The following is a 25,959-nucleotide window of genomic DNA, read 5'->3' as shown; positions in this document are numbered from 1 at the left end:
TTTTCACTTGGTTCATATTGCTTCTTCTAGCTTGTTTTTCTTGATCCTGAGCATTAAATGATTTTTTTTTCATTTATTGATTTTGGGTCAGGCATCAATTTTGTTGCTCCACTTACTTACACATTCATTGGTTGCTTCTTGTATGTGCCTTGACTGGGGATTGAACCCCCAAACTTGGCATATCTGGATGACGACCTAACCAACTGAGCTACCCCACCATGGCTGATCCAGAGCATTTTTGGGGAAAATATTTTACCATTTTATTAGTATTTTTTTTAATTCAGGAAAAATATAAGTAAATCTCTATAATTTATCTCATACAATTTGATAGACAAAAGTGATGGGCTGTTTCCACATTTTTGCTGCAATATACTCCTGGAAATTATACTAAACAAAAAATAGAATGAAGAAAAACAGACCCTCCAATTTAAGAAACGAAGAGCTTTGGATGGTCCTTTTTCACCGTTAGATGGCACTGGTTTGTCCATACCATAGACTGTGTTATAAATCCTGGTGTTCCAGCTCCCTTCATCTTATCACCAAACTTTGCATGTGATAAAAATCTAAATAAATTTTTAAAATAACTTGAAATAAACAAAAATAGTGCAATGTCATCTGTGCTATTCATCTGATACTTTAAGATAAACTTCACTAAGAAAATAATCTTTCATTATATATAAAGCATATGTCTGAAAGTGTTATAAGCTTTTAAAATTTGTGGCACATTAACACATAGGAAAAAAGCTGTGATTAAGAAATGCTCAAGTTGATTTAAAGCTCCTTAATAATTTTAACTAAGGTTTCTGATTTTTAGTACAATTTGACAGTTTTAAAAATACCAATTCCTATTTAATATACAATTTCTTTCCATGTTAATATCTGCATACTTCATTCATGAATAAACTGTTTTTGCAAAATTTCAGTGGGTAATGGTCATTCTTAGACTGTCTCATAATGAGATTAATGGGAAGTTTCTATCAATACATATTTCTGGATCTCATACTTGGGTATTTAAATTTAGCTTACCAGGTACTTCTAACAATTGGGGAGCATTCAGAACAAAAATGCTCATGTCTTTTTGTAAACTACTTTCTCTAAGTTCGTAATTATAGAAACTTGCATTAAGACTTGCCATTTTCAGATTACCTATTAATTTTTAAAAATAAAAACAAATGTGAAATTGTGCATTCTAAAATTCCTGGATATAACTGATTATTCTTATAGGCCTCAATATTTATCATCTAATTTATACTTGAATTTATTCTAAAATCTGTCATCAGGCTGCATATTAGAACATTGTATAACTCCGATTTTATTGTTGATTTCTGAGTTGAACTATGGCTTTCTCCAAAAAGATAAGTTGGAGTCTGAACCCCCAGTGCTCAGTGTGTGACCTTATTAGGAAACTGGGTTCTTGCAGAGTCGATCAAACTGAGGTCATTAGTGTGAGCCCAGTGTGGTCAGTGTCTTTACGAAAAGGGGATACTGGACACAGACTCGGACTTGCACAGAGGGAAGACGATAGGAAGAGACACAGGGAGAATGCCATGCAAAGACAGAGGGCTGGAGTGATGCAACTGCAAGGCAAGGAACACCAGAGAATGCTGGAAAACCACCGAACACTAGGAAGAGACAAGGAAGGGAACCTACATGTATTGGAGGGAGAATGGCCCTGCCAACACCTTGGTTTCAGCCTTCTAGCATCTAGAACTATAAAACAACACATTTCTGCTGCTTTAAGCTATTCAATTCTTGGTACTATGTTTCAGCAGCCCTAGCAAACTAACACACTAGTAGATGTCACTGTTCACAATACAATCTGCTCTCATTGAATCCTTAAAACATGGTTTGATTTTAAAGGACAAGCTTCATTAGTCCTAGGCAAAATTGAGAGAAGCATTAAAAAAAACTCTCCTTTGAGTGCCCTCTTTAGCAGCCTGGTGAAGCTTATGGACCCTTTCTCAGAATGTTTTTAAATTTATAAAATAATATTTAAGAAGCCACTGGATTATGAATGAATCCAATTATGTTGAAATACTTCTCAGAATTTAAAAAAAAACACCATAGTTGTGATACAGTGATATCATGCACTTCATTAGCAACATATTATCTCATGAGATCTAGTGGAAAGTCTATTAGTGACAAGAATAAATGGTATTTTGAGATAACTATAGTATGATGTGAATTCTATTGTGACAAAGTCACAGGTACTATTAATGCTATTGCAGTATCTTTCCTACACTTATAATTGAAAGAAATACTAGTTTTAGTTACAGGTTAGTGAAAATAGACATGTAATTTAATCCCAGCCCTGTCTATGGATGCTCTGAATTTTATCTGTGGACCATTTAGGAGTTGGTAGATCCCAAGTAAAGAACTCTTGAAAAGATTCTCTACCTTCATTCACAAAATTATCTTTTTTCCATTTCGATGGAATTAGTCTATATGGCTGTGGTAGGTATGTGCGTATCACTCAACAGCTCCTTCTGGTGTGTTTTTCTGAACTGCAGAAGGAAGCTGAACCACACATCAGATTCCTTTGCAGCTAAGGTTCTGAACATGATTTGGGTTTAGCCAATCAGTACTTGCGTGAGCGTGAAAGGAGGAAGCAAAGCAGAAGCCCTGTGTCTGCTGTTTTTGCTAGCAAGCTTGGATGTGGATGTAGCTGGATTTTTGAGGCAGTCTTATTATGGCACTTGTGTCCACCACTAGATTCATGGGTGCCAAGAGGCAGGGTACAGGTATATTTAGTTGGTATGGTTCCTGGCAGTTGTGGCATGGTTCTGGGAGCTGGCAGCAACAGTATCCTAATTCACGACAGGTCCAGTACTGTGACAGTGGCAGTGTTTCCGGTTCAAAGGAGACGCAGCCCCTCCCTGAGTACTTGGGTCCTGCTGGGCGGCTTTGAGGTCATTACTGATAGCACACACCACAGTCTGTTTCCTCTATCCTCCCTACACTTATGTAATCAACATAATGTCCTGAAATAAATCTCTTGCTTCAACTAGCTAGAGAGAATTGTTATCTGCAACTGAACTCTGACCCATAGAGACTACAATTTATATTCCCCTCTACAAAAGACCTGTTTCCTTAAGAAGCAGTTCTATCAGATGAGTTGACTATACATATGGCCCCTGACTTAACAATGGTTCAACTTGACGATGGTGCGAATGTGATAAACATTCAGTAGACACCATCCTTCAAATTTTGAATTTTGATCTTTTCCCAGGCTAGCAATATGTGATAGATATTCTCTTGTGATGCTGGGCAGCAGCCGTGATAAGCCATGCCATTTCAAAGGCAAACAACCAATACTCTGCAGTATATAGTCATGCCCACATATCGATGTTTTGGTCCGCAATGAACCACATATATATGATGGCAGTTTTATGCAATTATAATGGGTTATAGGCAAAAAAGTTTGTTTGCAACGTTGAAAGAAAAGGCTGATGATGATATTGAATCTATTGCGAGCTCTGGGTGGTTTAAACAGAAGAGGCTCAGCATGCTGTCCACCTGCAATGTGCCCCCACACATGCAAGCACACGCACTTGTGCACAGACTCACTTCCCTTCCCTCCATTTCCCTTTCTTTCTTTCCTCCCAGTCCTGTTCCTCCCAGTCCTGTTCCTCTCTCCTCCCCAATCCCTTCCTTTATAATTTCTCATCTCAGGCTTAGTTTTCTGGGTCTCTTTGGATCTCTGCTCTCCTGGTCTCTCCTCTTCTTCTTCCTCCCTACCCATCCTGATGTCCACTTCCTGTCCAGAGTCATCTCCCTAGCAGCACTCTTGATGCCTAAAGCACACATACACATACTTTTTTTTTTATACTGTACCCCCTTAGATATACAAAAACCATTCTGTTCAGAATTCTGCTCTGCTTCGGCTAATTATAATCACTTTTTTAAGGAGCAATCATTGCCAGATTACAATAAAAATATTAAATTGCTAAAGTGAAAAATATGCTTATTTTAGCCCTAGCTGGTGTGGCTCAGTGGATTGAGCACCCACCTGCAAACCAAAGGGTCTCCAGTTCTATTCCCAGTCAAGGCATATGCCTGGCTTTCAGGCCTTGGTCCCCAGTTCGGGGAACGTGAGGGGCAACCACACATTGCTGTTTCTCTCCCTCTCTTTCTCCCTCCCTTCCCCTCTCTCTAAATAAAATCTTTTAAAAAGTATGCTTATTTCAAAACACCAACATTGTGAACTTTAAGTGAAAACTATCTTTGTGTGGGTGATTTTAAAAACGTTGCTTGAACAAAAAGTTTATTAAACAAAAAAAGTACATTTAAGACTTTTTTTGCAGTCTAATAATACAAGTATTTCTGCGGTTTCTCTGGTTCAGTGACGTGCAGCGGTGCACCTGGGGAAGCGTGGAAAACATGAGAGAACCTGGAAGGAGGCATGCCTGCTGCCTCTATTTGCCTCCATGTTTCCGCACAGAACTCCAAACAAAGCCACAGATCTCCAGGGAAGGGGTTCCCCGCTCCTGGGTCCGCTACACCCGCAGATCATTGATAGAAAAAGGCGTAGGGCTTTGGGTATGGCAAGAACTGAAATGTGGAAAGGTTCCAATCCACCCAACTCAGCCCCAGCAGTTTTCCCGAAGCCCCAGGGTTCGAGCTTACCATTGCCTGCCCATCCCTTTCCCACCTCCAGGCACAAAGGAGGAAAGCCGAGCGGGTGGGGATGGCTCCAGCGGCAGCGGGCGGGTCGGGACGCGAGCCCGGCGCCCGCCGATGCCCTGACCTGCCCGGGCTCCGTGTTCCGGTTGGCACACTTACCAGAAGCAGCAGCAGGACGCCCTCCGCGTTCCATGCCATCGCGCCCCGGTCCCCGCCGCGCCCTCGCCTCCGGCCGCCCGTTCCGCTCCACGACACCGCCCAGGCTGGGTCCGGGCGAGCACGCGCCCGGCTCCTCCCCAGCGCCTGCAGCCCCCTCCCCGCCCCGCCTCCCCTCGCCCGCGGCGCCCGCGCGGCCGCCCGGAGGCCGGGTTCCCAGTGCGTGTGCCCCAGGAAAGCCGAGCCTGGGTCGTGGGAGCTGCTGGCGCTGGGGTGGGGAATTAGCAGAGGAAGGAGGCTCGAGGCGCCTCCCGCCCCTGTCGCACACGCACCTGGGACCGTGACGTCGCCGTTTGGGGACTTTGCGTGTAGGCCCCGCCCCGCCCTACTCTCCTTCCCGATCCCCTCCTCCCAGGAGAGTGGACAGAACTCTGGGCGCGCAGGCAGGGCTCGGCCCCGGGGCAGACCTCACTTTCTGCGGTGGAGAGCTGCGGTGTCCCGTGAGCTGGCCTGGCCGCCCGTGGCCGCGAAAGGCCCAGGGCTTTGTGAATGGGCTCGGGCCCAGAACTCAGGTGGCGCGAAGAAAGACGCGTGACGTGGGAACCCGCGTCCTCACTGAATACGTGGCGCGTGGGGCCCACCTCCTGGGAGCAGAAATTCTGGAGCAGGATTTCAGGTGGCTATCTCCGCTGAGGTTTCTCATCTGTTCCGCAAGGACCCTTAACTGTACCCGACCGGTTTGCAGTTTCTTTGGCCGAGGGGGAAATTTATTAGAAAAATTACAGAGGATCTAAACGGACAGTTCCGTGACCCCTTTAAACTAGACTCGATTAGGACAAAACTGTAAAGGTGTTAAGGGGAAAGGTACACTCTTCGATATGATTTACAAAATCTCTTACACAAAGCATAAGTAGAGGTCAAAATCCTCGCTCCAATAGTTACTAGCTGTGTGACCTGGGCAATCTTTCTGTGGCCCGCTTTCCAGATCTGTCAAATTGGATTAATAGCTCTCAACACGGGGCTCTTCTAAAAATCGAATCAGAAAATCTCTGTGAAGCATTCTGCAGTGTGTAGTGCATAAGGGTGTTAGTATAACGATACTTGTTATTGCAAAAGTATATGTTAATTTGAACTCTTCTTAAAAATCAAAAACACTAGCATTAGCACCAGATTAGGAAATTTATAAGAAAGGTTAACTATTGGTGTTGGAGTAATGGAACAACCTATAAAAGTTTAAAGGGTTGATTTGCTACTAGAAAAATTTAGCAAAAATAGCAGAATTCCTTCTGTGGTCAAAAGTGCCTTCATCTCCCCTCCCCCAGGATCTTCTACCCTTCTCTCTCTAGTCCAGGTCTTTCCCAGCCATCAAGGACCAGCCCCTCTTTGAGTTGAGAGGGCCGCATTCTTCTCTGTTTGTTTAGGGCTTAACTCCTGAGTGGCTGCGTTGGTGGTGAAGTTAGCTGAGGAGTTAGTGTCTAGGAAGAGTGTGTGCTTAGCTTACTATTCTGTTTCCAGTGCCTAGAACAGTGCTGAGTGTCAAGGGTATGGAGTTCAATCTGGAGGGAAGTATGTCTTCTAGTTTCCCTTCCTCCCTCCCGAGCCAGACATGGGTGGTAGCACACTTTGGTGATAATTCTCCTTCCCCACCATGCTGGGAAAGCTAATTTAACCAGGCAGGCTTTTTTCTGAACACTTTCACAAGTCATTCCAGGAAACTATACATAAGTCCTATCCAAAGTTAGTGCTCTTACAAGTGAGTCTTATAGACAAGTATTTATGCCTCATTATCAAGACTTTGGCTTCTGTTTAACAATGAGGATAATTGCAGGTTCCAGAACGAGAAATAGGTAATAAGAATTTTATTTTTGTTGGGCTATTCAACTTCCTTAGAGGCTGTCAAAGTCAGTTTTGGGATAGCATACCTTCTATAAGACATTTATCCCAAGGCTTTGAGAGAAGGTGTCACTATATGCACCATCCAGTGCCATAGTGTGTCATTCTGGAATTAGTTCCTCTTTAAAAATTCTGAAACTTCTGACACAGTGAGTTGAAGAGACTTGTGGAAGGTCAAATGATACACAGCTAGTTCTCTGGCTCATAACGTTTCTGCTCGGATGAGAGTAAATCTGGTTCATAAATCCCTGTGCACAAAAACATATGTGGCCGTTACCAACAAAGGATTAATTATTGCTTTAAAACAAATGGAAGTGTTAGCAAGATATGAAAGGTTTAACTTATAGGTTTTCCCTTTAAATTACATAAACATTATGGTAAATGTACTTTTCTTAAGAAACATAATGCATGAGTTCAAAATATATTTTGCGCAAACAGTTGGCTTTAATATCTACACGTATTGAAAATATCTACCTGCGTTATATTTCCTAGAATACTTTGCTGAATTCATACATATACATGGGTGAGAATAAGTTTCGAGTGATTAGCTTGTTAGTACCATCCCTGAATATTATCTCAAACATAAAAATGTAAAAAAGTTTTCGCAAAGACTAACAAAAATTAATGTGTCTCTTATCTACTATCATGGCCTCCTTACTCCCAATTCCAGCATTTATAAGTCAACATTTCTTGGCTAATGATTTGATAGATGGCTGATATTTGATTCCACTGAAAATCCCAGTAAGTATAGGAACTAAATCTGGTTGCTACCCTATGAAACACCCTAGAAGCAAATGATAGAAATGTGTGACTGTTAAAATATAAAAAAAAATTGTTTATTGTGTCCTGGAGGCTTACTCATAGAAAGCTGATTAATAAAGCAGGTGTGGACACAGAATGAACATGAACTATCCCTAGGTGATGTGAGAAATGCACGGAAAGGAGGAATCTGTTTTCACTCATGTATTCCTTCATTTATTCAACATTAAGTTTGTTCCTGCTCAATAAATATTTCATTTTTGTTTTGTTGGGGATACAAAGATAAATGTTTCTTAATTCAAAGAAACAAAAATAGATCTTTATGAAATAGATCTTACATTATGAAATAATATATCTTTAGCTACTTGTAAACTATTATAAATGCAGTGGTAGAAATATATGTGGGATATAATGTAATCATGAGGAAGGGGGTCCCAGACCCACACTTTGAACCGTGAGATTAGAGGAAGTGTTTTGGGGGGCCAAGGGAGTGGGGTGGCGTGGTGAGCTGATTCTTCAGAGAAGAGTAATTGTGAAGGAGACATTGAACTTGCCAGGGCAGAGTAAATCAAAGCATAGACACTGTTGGCCAAGAGTCAGGGGTTTCAGATGTCATGAAAAAGTTTTTTTTTAAAAAGCATTATTTTCACCTTACTGACACTGAAAGGGAAGTCAGAAGTAAAAGTGTTCCTGTGTGTATGTGTGTGACAATTGAATTTGAGGTATTACAGCAATTTTAATGAGAAAAGTCTAGTAAGTAGTTTGAAATGAGAAGAACACAGTTGCAGATTGAGGTAGGAGGCACAAACAGTCACCTAATTTTCTGTTTTTCTGGCTGTTCTTTCTGAAGTCGTTTCTTATTGTCTGCCTACCTGTTAAATGCACATGCCTTTTGAGTTTTTCCTTATTTTCTTCTTACTTGGCACCAAGCATGAATCTGTAGTCACTCCTATTGGGCAAATCTATCACCGCTTTCTCTCTCAATCCTCAAACATGTAACATTACCATTCCGGAATTTCATAGGGACCTCAAATGACCATTATAATTTCATAGGGATATCAAACTCATCATACTGACAGAAAAGATTTCTTTACCCCTCCACACCTCTCCAGTGCAATCTTCTTACTTCCTCATAGGCCTTGTCAATTCTGTCACCCAAGCCAGGAGACTGAGCAGCACCTTCAATTCTTTTTTTCCCACACTCTCCATACCCAGTCACCTGCCCTTTCCTCTATTCCCTGCTCCCTGCGGCCCTGTCAGGGTGACTCACACACCTGTCTACTAGCAATCACACTGTGGCATGTGGTTCTTTCTTCTGTGTCTGCTACTCCACCCATCCCTCTTTCTCAAGAGTGTTAATACTTTGAAAGCAGAGGTCATATCACATTCATAGTGGGTCCAGCCCCTTATATCAAACACATATTAGATGTCCAATAAACATTTGTTGAAACAAGCCCACATACTGGAAGGAATTAGATATAAATAAGAAGTAGTATTGTAAGGAAAGGTGTTTGGCATATCCACTGTGGATGGCATGTTAGAGGTGGGTCTGGTCAGAAAATGTGGGTCTGGGCTTGTGTGTATGTGTACATGCCTATATGCACACATGAGTGTACATGTGTCAGTTTGTACATGTGTGCTTTCTCCAACCACATTGAAGCCAGGAGCAGGAGAAGAATAATGGTTAGTGGGTGTGAGTCAGGGTTGGGGAGTGTTAAAGGTGTAAGTTCCAGGATGTATGTGGACTTGAGTGTGGCAGAAGAAATGGACAGGGCAATGCTGGAGGAGTTCAGGGGCCAGCTAAGAAGATAGTGTATTATATCAGGTATGGAGAAGTGGAAGATGATTTTTCTTCCCTTTAATCTGGAGAAGGAGCATGGTTCCTTTTCACAGAAACCAAGGCAAGAATGACATCACAGACTAGGAGTCAGGATGTTGAGATTCTCATGGAGTCTCCAGTTAGATGAACCAAGAGTCGCCTCCACCTTAGGCAGTGAGAGAGGAGCCTCAGCCAACTTGGGGCTGGGGGATGTCCTCTTGTGATAACAGGGTGGAAAAAACTTTGTTGCCTTTCTGAGCTAGAACTTACAGAGTAATAATGGAAGTCCAGTAGACTGTAAGCCCTATGGTCTATCACAGAAAAGCCAGCATATTTTTAATGAACAGTCACACACTTTGGGGACAACCGTAGTCAGCCATGAGATCATAGCCACAGACCAGCACCCTGCAAGCATGAGGAAGCCTTGTGCAGTGAGTCAGGTGTCTGCCTGAGCCATTCCCCATGGGCTCCTCGTGAGTCACTGTGAGAACTGGTCGCTTGGATGCAAAGTCCCTGAACCAAAATGGCTTAAGGAGATTGTTAACTTTGTTCATGGAACAGAAGAAAATTAGGAGAAGATACTATAGGTGCAAAATAGAATTTGGCTCAGCAAAGAAAAGAGTTGTCTGTTCTTGGTTCTAAGTAGAGTGCTGAACACATCTTAAGAGATTTTTAAAAAATAAATCATACTGGTTTTAAAAGGTGATAAGACTGTAGTAATGCTGGATTGAGATGTATACAAAGTAGCAATTATCTTGATTATCTTGGAAACTTTAGTGAGACTTTGATGTCCCTACTGACTAATGCCTAAAATTCTTTAGCTGGAGGCTCTCACATTGCTTGCATATTACTGGAAGTAACTGACTAACATTGCAGGTTATCAGTTACTTATATCACAGCATGACACAGCTAATGTTCCAGGCACACTCCACCTCAGAGCATTTGCACTCCCTGTTTCTTTCCCCTAGGAGGTTCTGCTCCAGACAAATACAAAGTTTACTCCCTCGCTCTTAACTCCCCCCCCAGATACTACTTTATCAGTGAGGCCTTCTCTGACCACCCATTTAACCATTGTGACGACTCCCACCCCCATAGCGCTCCCCACCCTCTTTCCCTGCTTCATTTTTTCTTCGTGGCACATCACGATCTACAAGACTGGGTGGTTACTTATTTATTATCTGTTGCCATTCACTAGAACATAAACTGCATGAGGGCTGGGGTTTTTCTCTGTGGGCTGCTATGTATCTAGCACCTAAAACAGTGCCTGATTCATTGAAGGTCTTCAGTAGATATTATTTGAATGTGTGAATAAATGAGTATAAGTGAATACTTTTATACATTTTCAAGGTTATTTTGGAGGATAGGTTGTGTGTGTGTGTGTGTGTAAAATGAGGATAAAGGGGAAAAGGGCAAGATAATATTATATTCCTGGAAGGACGAGAGTAAATGTCACCGCACCGGGGCGGGGTGTGCTGGGAGGCCTGGTTCACTATGGGTAGCATCCCCTCTCTTACCATTGCCTGAACAGAATAAAGTGCAGGAGTTCAGAGGCCTATGGAGAACATTTCTGTGTTCTTCCTCTTCATTAAGGCTCTTTTCTTTACAGGGGGAACAAGTGTGAAACCATAAACTCTATGAAAAATCCCCATTCCCTCCGGAGTTGAACAAAGGAAGCATTCATTAGGGGAGCGTGACTCTTGGGAATGTCAATTTTATCTACCCAACACCATTTTCAGAACGAATCCCTGGCTTTGGTTTCAGCCTAGGACTTGTTATGGGAATTCTTGGAAAGATAAGGGAAATAGCAGTGGCTGGGGAGGAGATGTTGGGAGTGTTTGGTTGCTAACAGCAGCCCCAAGCTGGAATTTGGTGCTGGCAGGACAGGATTCGCAGGTTTACAGCAGACACAGGAGTGTTTACTCAGGGTGTCAGAGAAACCATCACGCAGCCCCATGTGACTAATGACGTGGGGAGATACACAGAAAAAAACCCCTTAGAAGACAGTAAAGAGTGCTGGTTTCTTAGCAGTTCTTTTGCATGAAGACAAGTGACATTCTTAGGAATAACAAGGGAATAAAATAGAAGCAATGTGATAGCTTTGGAGAGCAATCGTGGAAGCAAAATACTGGAAGCAAAATACTGGCATTAAAGATCTTTTCAGAATGATTTGAAATAATGACTTTAGCAGAGAGAAGTATCATCTCAAAAGTAAATAACATTTTCCATTTCAAAGTAAAAACAAGGATTTAATGATATTCAGGTACTCATTTTAATTTACTTTCAGAATCTGTCTTGGTTTTTTATTTCAGTACCATACCAGTCAATGTAGTAATTTGTTAATCAATTTGTGAATTATTTACTTGTTACAGTGATTAGAGCACATTTAAAGTTATTCAGTGATGATGACGCTCACTCACATGTTTGGCATCCACTTTGGACGGAGACAGAGGGTGGGTTCCAGCCCAGCGAACAGAGCCTGTGTGGGAACTTGTCCACCAGCCCGCGGTCTGTCACCGGTGTCCCGCACACAAAATATCGGGGATCACTACTCTGGAGGACAAACTTGTAAGAGCCCTGCTGACCAAAAGTCACAATGTTGTTATTTTTGAATCCCAAATTAGATATTTTGAATGGCAAATAATTTCTATGTGGTGACTTTACTTTTATATCGAAAGTAATGGAAAATCTTTGAATATGATGAATAGTAATTTAACTCACTTTCATTCATACACACTCAGGGAACTGGGTGCTGAAGTAGTTTTCAGATGTAAAGAAGAAAATCAAAATGTCTCTAGTGATTGAGCATTTCAGGAAAATGTTTGTTTCTAAACCTGTTTTGTTTGAGCTGTAATTTTTTTTCTTTTTGCAGTGGGCCTTTCATAACTTCATCTAGTTTCCACTGAAAATACAGATTTTTACTGGACAGAAATATGTCCAAATATTAGGCAAACCAGTGAAGCAGAATTTTGAAACAATGAAGGTTATGGGGTAAGAAAAATACAGTATTTTTCTTTTCAGCCTTTTAAGGTGGAAATTATTTTTCTTCCTACCTAAAACAAAGAGAAGAAAATTGCTCCTAATCATTTAGTTCTAACCATCACAGTGACCCCTACCAGCTTGTTTGAGGATAGTTGGCTTTAAAGATTTTTAAAAAATGATAATATTCATTCTGAACATTACTATATTTCTGAAAGCAGACCTCTTATTTCTCTATGCAGTTGTCTGTTAATTTACTGTAACTTTTTTTTTCCCAGCTGAACCTGAATAACATCATATCTTTGGAGAGTCACACCCGTTTCATGCAGAATCAGCTATTACCATACAGGTCAGTCAGCAGTGACTTCTTGTGACTAATTCTCCCATGGGTGTGAAAGAGGAAGGGAGTGTATCACTGTACTTTTTTCTTAACTTTGGGATTAGAAAATTCATCTGAAATAATCAGTAAATTTGATGACAACAGGTTAAGCAGAGCAGTATTACCAGGAGCTTACTTTGTTCAACTCTGTAAGCTCCATGTGAAGGCTCATGTGAAGAATTGCTCTATGGCTCAGAAGTGTCCTTGTGAGTTTCCATTGTGTGGCACTGTGAGGGAGTCAGTCTAAGCCTCAGAATTTTCAATAATTGGAATCTTAAGTTCACAGAGTGTGATTTATTGTTATTTATACTTTGGGTTTTCACTCTAGAGGTATGTATGAATAAGCCATCTAAAACAAACAAAAAATAGAGGAAGATCGGGGCTTCTTGGTTGTCAGGAATAACAAGAGGATGGAAGTTCTATAGAATATGTTGCTTTACTTTTATTTCTTAGAGACTAGATGCATTCGGTCGTTTGGTCAGAATGGGAAACCCGAGTCCCTGGTGTGCTCTGTGGTCCTGCAGGGACAGAGGCCAGATATGGGATGTGAGCGACCCTGGGAAGTGTCAGTGTGCCAAACGCTCCGCCTCCTGACCAGCGACCTAGTGATAGAAAAATGTCACTTTGCTTTCTGAGTCAGCAGATATTTACTCCAAGGAGGAGTAACAAAGTGCTTTGTGTGATTTATACTTTATTATGAGTGAATTTATCAAATAATGAAAACATTTATCTAGTTATGGTCACATTTTTAAAGGAAGCAGGACATAGTGATTATGAAAACATTAGGCAGATCATGTCCTAGAAATAAGGTAAAAATACCTGCAAAGATAAAGACAAACTTCACTTCCTTTCACTTTATATTGGATTAAGTAGCTTTTGCAACTAAATCTCTTTTCACTTTGCCAGAAACTTGGCACTACAGATCATGTAAAAACTGAACATAAAGCGTGGTCATTTTTTTCTGTGGTGCAGTAATTGCTATTTTAGTAATATCACCTAATATTTGTGTCCTACTGGAGGTTGGGACAATAGCATAATTTCTGTCATGCTTATTTTCAAGTAAATTTCCCCTCCCCCCAAAGCCACCCCACTGCTCTAGTCTACTTGGTGGAAATAACATGATCAGAACTCATGGGGGGAAAAAGCCTCCCACTCTGCCCTTTTCCAAGGAAGCTCAGCTGAAAATTGCAGATTCTCATCAGTGTGGCTGTTTATCTCTATTTGCGTGTGAATTCTGAGGAATTTTCAGTGCAGAATAGACTAGACAGAACAAGTCTGTGGCTAAAGCAGAAGATTAGTGAAAAAGAAAAATCACAGTTGCAGTCTGGAGTTGCAGAAAGAGAATTAGCCTAGTCAGTTGCTAACTCTGCCTTTGATCAAGTCACTTTTTAGCCTGTTTTCTCAGCTTCTGTAAAACAAGTCTTTGGATCAGGTAATATAGGTGTTTTGAGTTTGTGTGATTTCAGTTGTTTGGAGGTCAGTACTCTTAACTTTGAGTTGAGTTCATTTTGCAAATTTAAATTATAAATTATGAAGAGGTACAAAGAGGTTAAGTAACTTGCCCAAAGACACACAGCTAGTGAGAGGTGGAGGTGAGATTTGAACTCAAGTACTTTGTCTCCAAAGACTGAACTCTTAACCATTAACTTAAAACACAGAATTAAAAAAATAAACCAAACAAAAGACATTTAAAGTTTATCTTTTGTTAATCATTAAAATGTGTTTATCATACCATTCTTTTGTCACTTTTCATTATTTTTTATTTAATCTTTATTGTATTTTTTCATTACCATTTAGTTCCCTTATAACCCAGAAATCACTATACCATTGTTCATGTCCCTGAGTCCTTTTTCCTTTTTGTTCAATCACTCTACTCCCTAATCTCCCCACCCCCTAGCTGTTATCTGCTCTCCATCTATGAGATTGCCACATTTTTCCTTGTTAGTTCAGTTTGTTCATTAGATTCCACAGTGAGTGAAATCATATGGTATTTGCCTTTCTCTGACTGGCTAAATGTTCTCCAGGTCCTTCCATACTGTTGCAAAAGGTAAAATTTTCTTCTCTTTTATGGCCAGGTAGTAGTTGTTTTATCCACTCATCTACTGATGGACACTTGGGCTGCTTCCATATCTTGGCAATTCTAAATAACCCTACAACTAACATAGGGTCGCTTATGTTCTTTTGCATTAATGTTTTGGGTTCCTTTGGATATATTCCCAGAAGTGGGGTAGCTGGGTTAAAAGGCAGATCCATTTTAAATTTTTTGAGGTATCTCAATACTGCTTTCCACAGTATATGCATCAATCTGTATTTCTACCAACAGTGCAAACATGTTTCCCTTTCTCCACATGCTCTCCATCACTTGTTTGTTGACTTATTGATAATGGCCATTCTGACAAGTGTGAGATGATATCTTGTGGTTTTAGCTTGCATTTTTCTGATGATTAGTGATATTGAGCATCTTTTCATATGTCTATTGGCCATTGTATGTCCTCTTTGGAGAAGTGTCTATTCAGGACCTTTGCCCATTATTTAATTAGGTTGTTCATTTTTCTTGGTGTCAAGTTTTGTAAGTTCTTTATAAATTTTGGATATTAACCCCTTATTAGATTTATTGATGAATATGTTCTCCTATTCCATGGGTTGTCTTTTTTTGTTGTTGATGATTTCCTTTGCTGCGCAAAAACTTTTAAGTTTGATGAAGTCCCATTTGTTTATTTGTCCTTTTGTTTGCCTTGCCTGGGGAGATATGCCCCCAAAATTTTGCTGTGAGCAGTGTCTGAGATTTGGCTGCTTATGTTTTCTTTTAGGATTTTATGGTTTTGGGTTTAACACTTAAGGCTTTGATCTATTTTGAATTTGTTCTTGTGTGTAGTGTAAAAAGTTGGTCTAGTTTCATTTTTCTGCAGGTATCTGTCCAGCTTTCTCAAACCATTTATTGATAAACTGTCTTCATCCCATTGTTTGTGTTTGCTTCCTGTCTAATATTAATTAACTATAAAGGTGCGGATTTATTTCTGGGCTATTTTGTTCCATTGATCTATATGTCTGTTTTTATGCCAGTACCATGCTGTTTTGATTACTATGGCCTTATAGTATAGTTCGATACTAGGTAGTATGATTTCTCCACCTTTGTTCTTCTTTCTCAGGATTGCTATTGCTATGTGGGGCCTTTTGTGGTTCCATATAAATATTTGAAATATTTGTTCTAGTTCTGTGAAATACAGCATTGAAATCTGTAGAAAAATTACATTGAATCTATAGATTGCTTTGTGTAGTATGGACATTTTAGTACACTGGAAGGGATAAATAATAGTTTAGATGAAGCAGAGGACTGAATCAGTGATTTGGAAGACAGGGTAGGAAAAAAAAACACCCAGGAAGAGCAGCTAAAGGAAAGAAGAGCTAAAAAGTGAGGAGAGCTTAAGAAACATTTTAGACAACATGAAACATTATAATATCTGCATTATGGGAATACCAGAAGGAGAAGAGAGCAAGCAAGGAATTGAGAACCTATCTGAAGAAATATTTACCAAAAACTTTCCTAATCTGGTGAAGAAAAAGTCACACAAGTCTAGGAAACTCAGAGAGTCCCAAACAAGTTGGACCCAAACAAGCCTACACTGAGACACATCATAATTAAAAATCCACAAGAGAAAAGTAGGCAGTTACCTACAAGGGAGCACAAATTGGACCATCATATGATTTCTCAATAGAAGCATTTCAGTTCAGAAGTTTGTGGTGAGAAATATTCAAGGTGATGAAAAACAGGACCTACAATCAAGGCTACTATACCCAACAAGGCTATCATTTAAAATGGAAGGAGAAATAGGGAGGTTCCCAGATAAGAAAAGGCTAAGGAAGTTTGTTAACACCAAACCAATATTGCGACAAATATTAAAGGTCTTGCTTTAAGAAGAAGAAGAAAAAGAGAAAGAAAAAAGACAGAGGAAAGTAGTCTAACAATAAAATAGCACTAAATACGTATCTATCAATAATCACCTTAAATGTAAATGACTTAAATGCTCCAACCAAAAGACATAGGGTAGCTGAATGGATAAGAATATAAGACCCATGTATATATACTGCCTCCAAGAGACACATATGAGATTGAAAGATACACACAGACTAAAAATAAAGGGTTGGAAAAAGATATTTCATGTAAATGGAAAGGAAAATAAAGTTTGGGTAGCAGTACTTATATGTAACACAATAGACTTTAAAACCAAGGCTATATAGTAAGAGACAAAGAAAGACACTACATAATGAGAAAGGGAACAACCCAACAACAGGACATAACCCTAGTAAGCATGCATGCACCCAATATAGGAGCATCTAAATATGTGAAGCAAATCTTGGTGGACATAAAGAGAGGGATCAACAGAAATACAGTTATAGTTGGGGATTTTAACACCCCATTGACTTTAATGGATAGATCTTCCAGACAGAAAATCAACAAGGAGATAGTGGCCTTAAATGAAACAGTAGATCAAACGGATTTGATTGATAGCTTCACAGAATTTCACCCCAAAACAGCAGTGTATATGTACCTTTCTAGTGCACATGAAACATTTTCTGGGATAGATCATGTGTTAGGACACAAAACAAGTCTCAATAAATTTAAGAAGATTGAAATCATGTCAAGCATCTTCTCTGATCATAGTGCTATCAAACTAGAAATCAATCACAAGAAGAACTGAAAAACACACAAAGACATGGAAGCTAAATAAAATGTTATTAAACAAAGAGATCAAGAAAGAATGAAAAGATACCTTAAAAAATGAAAATGAGGATGCAACAATGCAAAATCTATGGGACACTGGGAAAGCAATCAGATGAGGGAAATTCATAGCATTACAGGCCTATCTCAAAAAACAAGAAAAAGATCAAATAAAGAATCTAACTGTACATTTAAAGAACTTGAAAAAGAACAACAAACAAGGCCCAAAGTGAGTAGAAGGAAGGAAATAATAAAGATCAGAGCAGAAATAAATGAAACAGAGTCTAAAAAATGATACAAAAGATCAATGAATTTAAGAGCTGGTTCTTTGAAAGGCTAAACAAGATTGACAAACTAACCAGACTCATTAAGAAAAAAAGAGAGAGGACCCAAATAAATAAAATCAGAAATGAAAGAGGAGAAATAACAATGGGCACCAAAGAAATATAAAGAATTGTAAGAATATATTTTGAACAACTATATGCCAACAAACTGAACAACCTGGATGAAATGGATGTATTCCTAGAAAAATACAATCTTCCAAAACTAAATCAGGAAGAACCAGAGAATCTGAGTAGACAGATTACACCTAGTGGAATTGAAGCAGTAAAAAAAAAATACAAAAAACTCCCAACAAACAAAAGCCCTGGACCAGAAGGCTTCATAGGTGAATTTTACCAAACATTCAAAGAAGAAGTAGCACCTCTTCTTCTCAAACTATTTCATAAAATTCAATAGTAGGGAAGTCTCCCAAACTCATTTTACAAGACCAGCATTATCCTAATTTCCAAACCAGATAAAGACACTACAAAGAAAGAAAATTATATGCCAACATCCGTAATGAACATAGACACTAAAATCCTCAGCAAAATATTAGCAACCCAGCAATGCATCAAAAAGATCATACACCATGATCAAATGTGATTTCTTCCAGAAATGCAAGGTTGGTATGACATTTACAAATCAATAAATGTGATTCACCATATGAACAAGATGAAGGATAAAAACCATGTGATCATTTCAATAGATGCAGAGGAAGCATTTGATAAAATCCAGCACACATTTGTGATAAAAATCTCAGCAAAGTGGGATGAGAGGAAACATATCTAAACATCATAAAGGCCATATATGACAAACCCAATGCCAGCATCATACTCAATGGGCAAAATCTACAAGTGTTCCCCTTAAGATTGGGAACAAGACAAGGATGCCCACTTTTACCTCTGTAATTCAACATAGTACTGGAAGTCCTAGCCATGGCAATTAGACAAGAAGAAGAAATAAAAGGTGTCCAAATTGGAAGGGAAGAAGCAAAACTCATTATCTGCAGATGACATGATACTCTATATAGAGAACCCTATAGATTCCACTAAGAAACTACTAGAACTGATAAGTGAATTCAGCAAGGTAGCAGGATACAAAATTAATTTCTAGAAACCAGTTGCATTTTTATATGCCTATAATGAACCAACGGAAAGGGAAATTAAGAAAACAATCCCCTTAACAATTGCTAAAAAGAATAAAATACTTAGGAATACACCTAACCAAGGATATAAAAGATCTATACTTGGAAAATTATGAGACACTGAAGAAAGAAATTGAAGAAGATACAAATAAGGAGAAGCACATACCGTGTTCATGAATAGGAAGAATTAACACCATTATTTTTGATTGACTAATAGTTGGAATGAAATTTTAAAATTTCCTCTTAGGCTCTCCTGTAGTAGTTTTGATTTTCTGCAAACATTAGCATGTTTTCTTTGCCTGACAACTGTGTTTCCTATCAAAATATTCAACAGCATCTCCTGGCTTGTTCTTTCATGGAGACAGTCTACTCTACCCAGATTTGGTTGGCTAAGTTAGCAGTAGCATGCATTGGCTTGTCCGGGAGGCCCTGACAGAGTCTTTGTTTTGCTGAGGAGAAGGTCCTCTGTCATCTTGACAGCATATGCCTTTGTTGTTAGTTTGCATCTTTAAAAGAATATTTAAAGGCTAGCACAAAAAAATGACAGTTCCATGGTCCAAAAAAATGTATATAGAAAGAGCGTCTAGGTAGAAAATCAACTTAGAGTACAACTATTAGCAGCCATAGTGATTTATAAGAGTTGAGAGGCAGAGGGAAGATGCAGGAAAATAAATATTATGAGAACTTATTAGACTAAGGGTTTATTACACATTAATTTTTGGACATACAAAAATTGTACATAGTTAATGTATACAAGTTGGTGAGTTAGAAGACAAATATATACCCCTGAAATCTTCACCACAGTTGAAGCCATAAACCTATCTATCACCTCTAAAAGTTTCCTTATTGCATCTTATTGATTGCTATTATTATTCGTTTTTTGTGGCAAGAACACTTACCCTAAATTTTACACTCTGAGCAAAATTTTAAGTGTATAACACAACGTTGTTAACTGAGGCCTTGTGCTGTTCAGTAGATCTTTAGGTCTTACTCTTCTTGTATGACTGAAACTTTGTACCTTTTGACTAATACCTCCATTTCCTGGTACACTTTTTTTCACTAATCAAAAGTTGTGGATGTCAGCCCTGGATGAGATTAAGTAAAAGATTGGTCAAACAAGACCTCTTCATATTGTTTTACACAAAGAGGGGATTCTCCCTTCCCCCTTTCTTTAGATAAGAAAGAACTTCTTGCATGTAAAAACTTTGTATCTAAAACACACACACACTATTAGTGTCTGGTCCACGGAGTTGAAGATGGAAAGACACTGCTTCAGCCACATCAGCTACATGGTTACCCAAGGCAGAGAGTGTGCATGTGTGTTTGTGTGTGCTTCACCTCCTAGTTAGGAGCGTATAAATCTTATTATCAGTGCTAGTCAGTTGGACATGGGGAGACATGACTGAAGTTAATCCAAACACATTTTGTGTTTGGATACTCATTTTTGGCTTAGTGAAAATGCCTCCTTGCAAGAGTGAAAACCATGTCATTATGCCATTTAAATAAACACAGGATTATCTGATTCTGTACTGCTTTATAATTAAGAAAGCCTTTTGGAATCCTCTCTTGATTATGAAACAATATAAATACTTCCTGTGCCTTCTGAGAAAATGAGGACATAAATATTCTCTCAATATTAATGTTTTGCTTATATTATGATAATTTGATGTTCTGTGTTTTCACATGAAATTTACTGCTTCCTAATTTAATAATGAAAATTCAGCACACAGAAAACATCAGAGATGTTCTGAGACATAAAATTAAAAATACAACGTCCCCATGTACTTCAGGTATATAAAGGAGGAATGGAGATGCCTTTAAAATAGTAAAATAGTTCTTGTAGTTGTAAAAATGTGTTGTTTTTCACAAATAATCATGGAGACACTAAGATGAATGAACCCATTTAATGCTATTTTCTTTATAAAACAAAACAAAAACTAAACTCATAGATACAGAGAACAAATTGATGGTTGCCAGAGGCCAGGGGTGAGGGGCTGGGGGTAGGAAAATGGGTGAAGGGGGTCAAAAGGTACAAACTTCTGCTTATCAAATAGATCAGCTCTGGGGATGCAATGTACAGCATGGTCACTATAGCTAATGATACTGAGTTGCATATTTCAAAGTTGCTAAGAGAATAGATCTTAAAAGTTCTCATCATAGGAAAAAATATTTTCTTATAACCATGAAAGGTGACGGATGCTAATGGCACTTATTGTGGTGATTGTTTCACAACACATGCAAATAACACATTTTTTTAAAAGTTATTTTTATAGCTAGACACCTATCACAAAACCTCCTCTAAAAAGTACACTGTCAGAGTAATTCTTAAGGAGTTTATTGAAAAAGAGATTCTATGACTTCTATATAGCTTGTTTTTGTTATTAAATGTGGAAGAGGACTGGTCTTTGTGCTCTGAAAAATAACTTCACATATACTTCAAAATAGCAAATCATCTATTTGCATTCTGTTAATCAATCTCTCTACCTCTTTACCTCTCTATTTCTATCTCTCAGTGTTAGATGCATAGAAAGATATGTAGAACTCTTTGTTCTGTATGTGTATATATGTGTGTGTGTATAAGAATTGGCAAAAGTAGGTTTACAATTGTTCATATGGAAATAATACAATAATTAGTAAATAATAATGCAAGAATAAGCCTACTTTTGACCACCCCAGTGTGTGTGTGTGTGTGTGTCTACATTATAGTGATTCTTTAATCGTTAGAATTGTATCTAGATTTCCAATCTTTTTAATTTTTTTAAAAAATAATTTTCATTGTTCTCTTTGTGTTCTTTTTAAATTTTCATGTTCTATTCAGTTTTAGAGCTGAAAATAAACAGATTATTCTGAGAGTAATCATTTTTAGCAGTGCTGAATAATTATAGATTAAACCTTTACACTTGTGTCAAATTACTGTACAACCTTGAGGAAGTTACTTTGCTTTTCCTGTGTTCTGTTTTCATGACTCTAATTTAACAGTTCCTTTAAGAATTAAATTAGAATATGTATATCTGGCCACCTGGTAGGTAGCCCTCACCCATTTCTCATTCCTACTCTGGTAACTGCATTCATTTACATTTGCTCTCTTAGATCATCTTTCTTCTGAGTTTTAACTACATCTGTGCTGTGTTTAGATAGTTTGGTTTATATTGGAAAAAAAAGTCACTGTATAAACAAAAAAGAAAGTAAAGACACCAACCTAGAATGGCCAATGTCTTGATGTCTTGTCATGGAGAGAATCCTGTGCAGTCTGGGTCAGGAAGAAGAGAGGGAGTCTCAGTATTCATCATGGAAAATGTGTCCTTTCTGTTACCTGGAATTTAAATGATAGTTTGTCTTGTTTTCTGACCACTTGTTCCCCCTACATGAAACAGTCTGACACTCTGTTGAACAAGTGTGAGACCATATAATCTGTGGTTCAGAATTACTCTTTGTACACCCAGTAAAGGAGTTGAGAACATGCTGAATTGCCAAGAACAAGAAGGAAAGATCCTGAACTTTTACTTTTTAAATCAGTGAGTTGCATTGAAGCTAGTCAGTTGAGTGTATTCCTTTTACACTCTTGATTTCTAAAAGTCGAGATTTTTATTCCTTGAATTTTCTATGAATAGGAGAAACTGGTGACATTTTTGGAATTACCTACATGGCTTTCATTTTCCTGAAATTGAGTTGCAACATCCAAGGTAAGCCATCCACTTTTCTTCACTCAACATCCACTCTAATCCAGCTTCTGCTTCCCATACCCCAGGTCCAAGTCTGCATTGAAAAATGAGGAAGGTCAGTCAAAAGCGAGATCTGAAGTTCTGAAGGGACTGAGTTCGTGGCATCTCTTTAAAAAAGACATAATAACAGGCATTTCCTGGGGGGCAAACCCACCGCTGTGGCTACTGGCTGTCACCAGAGCCATGGTCCATTTTTTTCATCACGGTAGGCTAGAAACCTTACCTTTCTTTATTCCAACTTTTCTCTCTGAGTCATCATAGAATGATGAAACTTCTGCCTGAAAGATGATTCTAAATTACCAAACAAATAAACGAGTTAAAGCACCCAGTTAGTAAAAGTTTGCCCTGACCTCATCCAGCACCATCTAGATCTACCTGAAGAAGAGATCTGGAGTCTTCAGGCATTTCCATCCTGCCTGGAAGGATGCAGAGTAGATATCAGCTAGGAAAAAAAATGCAATAACTGATAAAAGCATATAGGTAAGGCACCTTCTTATATCAAATTTTTGAAGTAATTACAAAGAGTAGTTCACCTTTTAGTGAATAGTTAAGGAAGTACTCTTAAATTTGTCATCAGTTTTTTAAAAACAATGTTACATGGTTAAAGTTTTACTATATACTGTTTAAAATTGATGATACATCAAGTAAACAGACAGTTAAATTTTTTAATTTGCTTCAGTTTTTATTTTTGAAAATATACACATACATTTTTTTTTTGCTTTGAATTCAATTTTACATGACAAATCAATTTTAGGTCCCCCTAGACAAGATTGATCTATTTTTGTTTCAAAACACATTTCATTTCAATTATTTCATTATATAACCTTTGTTACAATGGCATAGTTTCCTCTGCCATCTGACAATGCAGCAAAATTCCCATTTTTGATAAGCTGAGTTTTTAAGAGGCAAAGTTAAAATGCTTTGAGGATCTTGAGTACACTTTTGACCTTGGTATAAGAGTTATTATGACTATTGACTTTACTTTTGTGTACAAACAGAGGCACAGATCAACTGTGTGTATGCTAGATCCTACAGAAAGCATCTTTTGAAAAGACAGACAAGAGGTGCCCAGTGATACTAGCAAGGAAACTTCCTCAGGACCCAGCAGACTGCTCCATAGGGTCAAGTCTCCTTCACCTCAAGACAAGTGCACTGCAAGCCTTATTGCAGCAACAGCCTTGTCTTGGAAGAACAGGCTGCCCATGTCTCAGGCTATGCTAGCATAGGCCTTCCTGGTAGTCAAGGCATCTGGGCCAGGGAAGAATCTTAGATGTAAGAAATTTTAGGGGGTCTCTTTCCGACAAGGTATCCTCCAGACTCTACCCTTCTCGGTTAAAACACAAGTACTTTATTAGTTTGCATTCCATCTGGAAAAACAAGTATCAGTTTTGAATAAGGCCAAAAAATGGAAGGAAAGTTTTACATGCAATTAAAGAAAATAGGGCTGGCCAGTGACCTTTTAAAGACTCAGCTAAAACAATAATGTCGTTAAGAAGTTAGGGTGCTTTTTACGGGTTAAAGGCTGAAGATCGTGAAGGACCACAAATGATCTGAAGAACTGCATTTTCATCATGGTAACATGCATGAAATAACACGTCCTAAACCTTCACTAACCTAACAATGTTATGCTCAAGAATTAAATTGCTGTAGCTGTTTAATGTAAAAGGACGGAGGCTTAAAAAAAAAGAGGTTCCTGCTAATCCTTTTTCATATCCTATTTGACCTGAAATTCTGTTTATAAATACATATTTACAAATTTTATCTTGTGTTATTCTAGTCAGCAGCCCCTTCTGCTTATGAGAAAAGCCATGGTTTGAATTTCCACAAGTCTGTAAACATTGTTAACATAATAAACATCATGCTTGTCATATGAAAGTTACATTGGCCCGCTGACATTTAAAAAATAAGGAACACTTTTAACTATTAACATAGGATTTGTTACTGAGAAGTATGTCGGAAGGAGTACATTTTCTTTGGCTAGATCATTTCAAGATGATTACAGAAACCCAAAATACTATTTACACTATACTAAACTTTCTTAAATGTTCTATGATAAAATTGTCTTATTGTTAGAATATGAGGCATATAGATGTAGCAAGTTTAATGCATAAGCCAATAGCCTTAGCTTGAGCAAAAGATTCAGGTAGGGTCTCCCAGCACCAAGAAGATGGAAAAAGTTCAACTGTGACTTACCCTTTTTTTTCTTTCTGGAGCAACTCAAAATGCTTTAGCAAACACCCAAGACTCTTACATCATTATTAGTGATATAAGAGAAGGTGAGAGAGACAAGAACTGGGATTCTTGACTCCAAGTGCTTAATCTACTAAAAGTTCATTGCATTTTAAAGGGATGAGCACCGTTCTTTGACACTGCAAAAGTAGATGTTTAAAAATTGTTGGGATATTTTTGTACTGAATATGTTAAGATTTAAAAAAAAACATTAAAATTTAATACCACTTGAATAGTATTTGAGAATTAAGAATGGCAACATATTCACTTTGGGGATATGAACTAGAAACCTGTAATTATGATCACTTTATCAGAGTAGCAAGTAAGTGCCAAATTAGACCGATGCTGTGAGACTTGCTATGCTATTCTGGATGATTTGGTCCAGATATCCTTATGCAGCCAGTCTGTGGTTCCTGTTCATTCTGGTCATATCAGACGGGAACAAGGATCTTCTGTACAAATCATATTACTCGACCCTTGTATCTCAATTGGACCACATAGGTTGCCAGGACTACTAGAAATGGGACATATCACTCGCTCTGTCACTATAACATTTTGCGTGAGAAGTGGATCAAAGGCTGCAGTAGAAGGCTGCATGAGGGAGCCAGAAGCTGAGTAAGTCTCCGTCACCAAACAGCTATGCTGCTGCAGAGGGTCAGGGATGGGAATGGCGGGTTGGAAGACAGAGCAAGAGGTAGATAAAGCAGAAGCTCCTTGACTGTCTAGTGAAATCTGGCACCTAGAACATCCTGATTGCTGGATTTCTACAGAGTGGTCACAGGATCCAATCCCAGAACCACTGTTTTTGTTGTGTGTCTGAGATTGTTTGGCTTTGTCATCAAACCCGAGGCTTATCTCTGCAAGTTGTTTAAATTTCGGGCCCAGTGAATCCAAAAAGCTTTCATCCAGGTCATCCACAATAAAGCTGCAGCAACCCAGGGACCCCACAGGAGAACCAGGGGCACCCAATCCTTCGTTGTCATAGATCAGCAAGCAGTCATTTGCTTCCTGACCATCCTCTTCCTCTGCACAGTCAAATGCTTTCTAAAGGTGCAAAAAAGTAGAAAAATGAATTTTATAAGAAATTCAGCTGAACAATATAATACCATTCATAGGACTCAAGGTTTGCTCATGATTGTGTAGTTTAGGTACTCCATAGATAGAAAGACATACTCTTCATACCAACAATATTCTTATAGAAATCATTTGGAGACTAGT

At 38.7% G+C, this 25,959-nt stretch overlaps 2 protein-coding genes and 1 long non-coding RNA gene across 4 annotated transcripts in view; 1 reads left to right on the top strand and 2 right to left on the bottom strand.

Annotated features, from left to right (window-relative positions):
- DSG2 (desmoglein 2) overlaps positions 1-5,234 on the bottom strand; it is a 37,087-nt gene extending 31,853 nt beyond the window's left edge. The window contains exon 1 of one of the 2 annotated variants that reach the window (XM_045850124.1): positions 4,783-5,234. In XM_045850124.1, coding sequence (XP_045706080.1) covers positions 4,783-4,821 — 39 coding nt within the window. In that variant the 5' untranslated portion in view covers positions 4,822-5,234. Of the gene's footprint in view, positions 1-4,626; positions 4,756-4,782 lie in introns of those variants that run through there. The other variant, XM_045850122.1, reaches the window with a different exon arrangement.
- Positions 5,234-22,502, top strand: LOC123826174. The gene is made up of 5 exons (XR_006787010.1): positions 5,234-5,455; positions 11,620-11,815; positions 12,120-12,238; positions 12,505-12,575; positions 22,402-22,502. It is a non-coding gene; the product is annotated as an uncharacterized LOC123826174 (long non-coding RNA).
- Positions 22,503-23,171: 669 nt separating this feature from the next.
- The window catches only part of DSG3 (desmoglein 3), a 30,091-nt gene continuing 27,303 nt past the window's right edge, over positions 23,172-25,959 (bottom strand). The window contains exon 16 of the mRNA XM_045850127.1: positions 23,172-25,785. Within this exon, the coding sequence (XP_045706083.1) occupies positions 25,168-25,785 (618 nt within the window). The 3' untranslated portion in view covers positions 23,172-25,167. The remainder of the gene's footprint in view (positions 25,786-25,959) is intronic.

Source organism: Phyllostomus hastatus, unplaced genomic scaffold (genome assembly GCF_019186645.2).
Source record: "Phyllostomus hastatus isolate PE091 unplaced genomic scaffold, TTU_PhHast_1.1 phas_contig_80, whole genome shotgun sequence".
In the NCBI taxonomy this organism is placed as follows: domain Eukaryota; kingdom Metazoa; phylum Chordata; class Mammalia; order Chiroptera; family Phyllostomidae; genus Phyllostomus; species Phyllostomus hastatus.
This window is presented reverse-complemented; position numbering and strand designations above follow the sequence as displayed.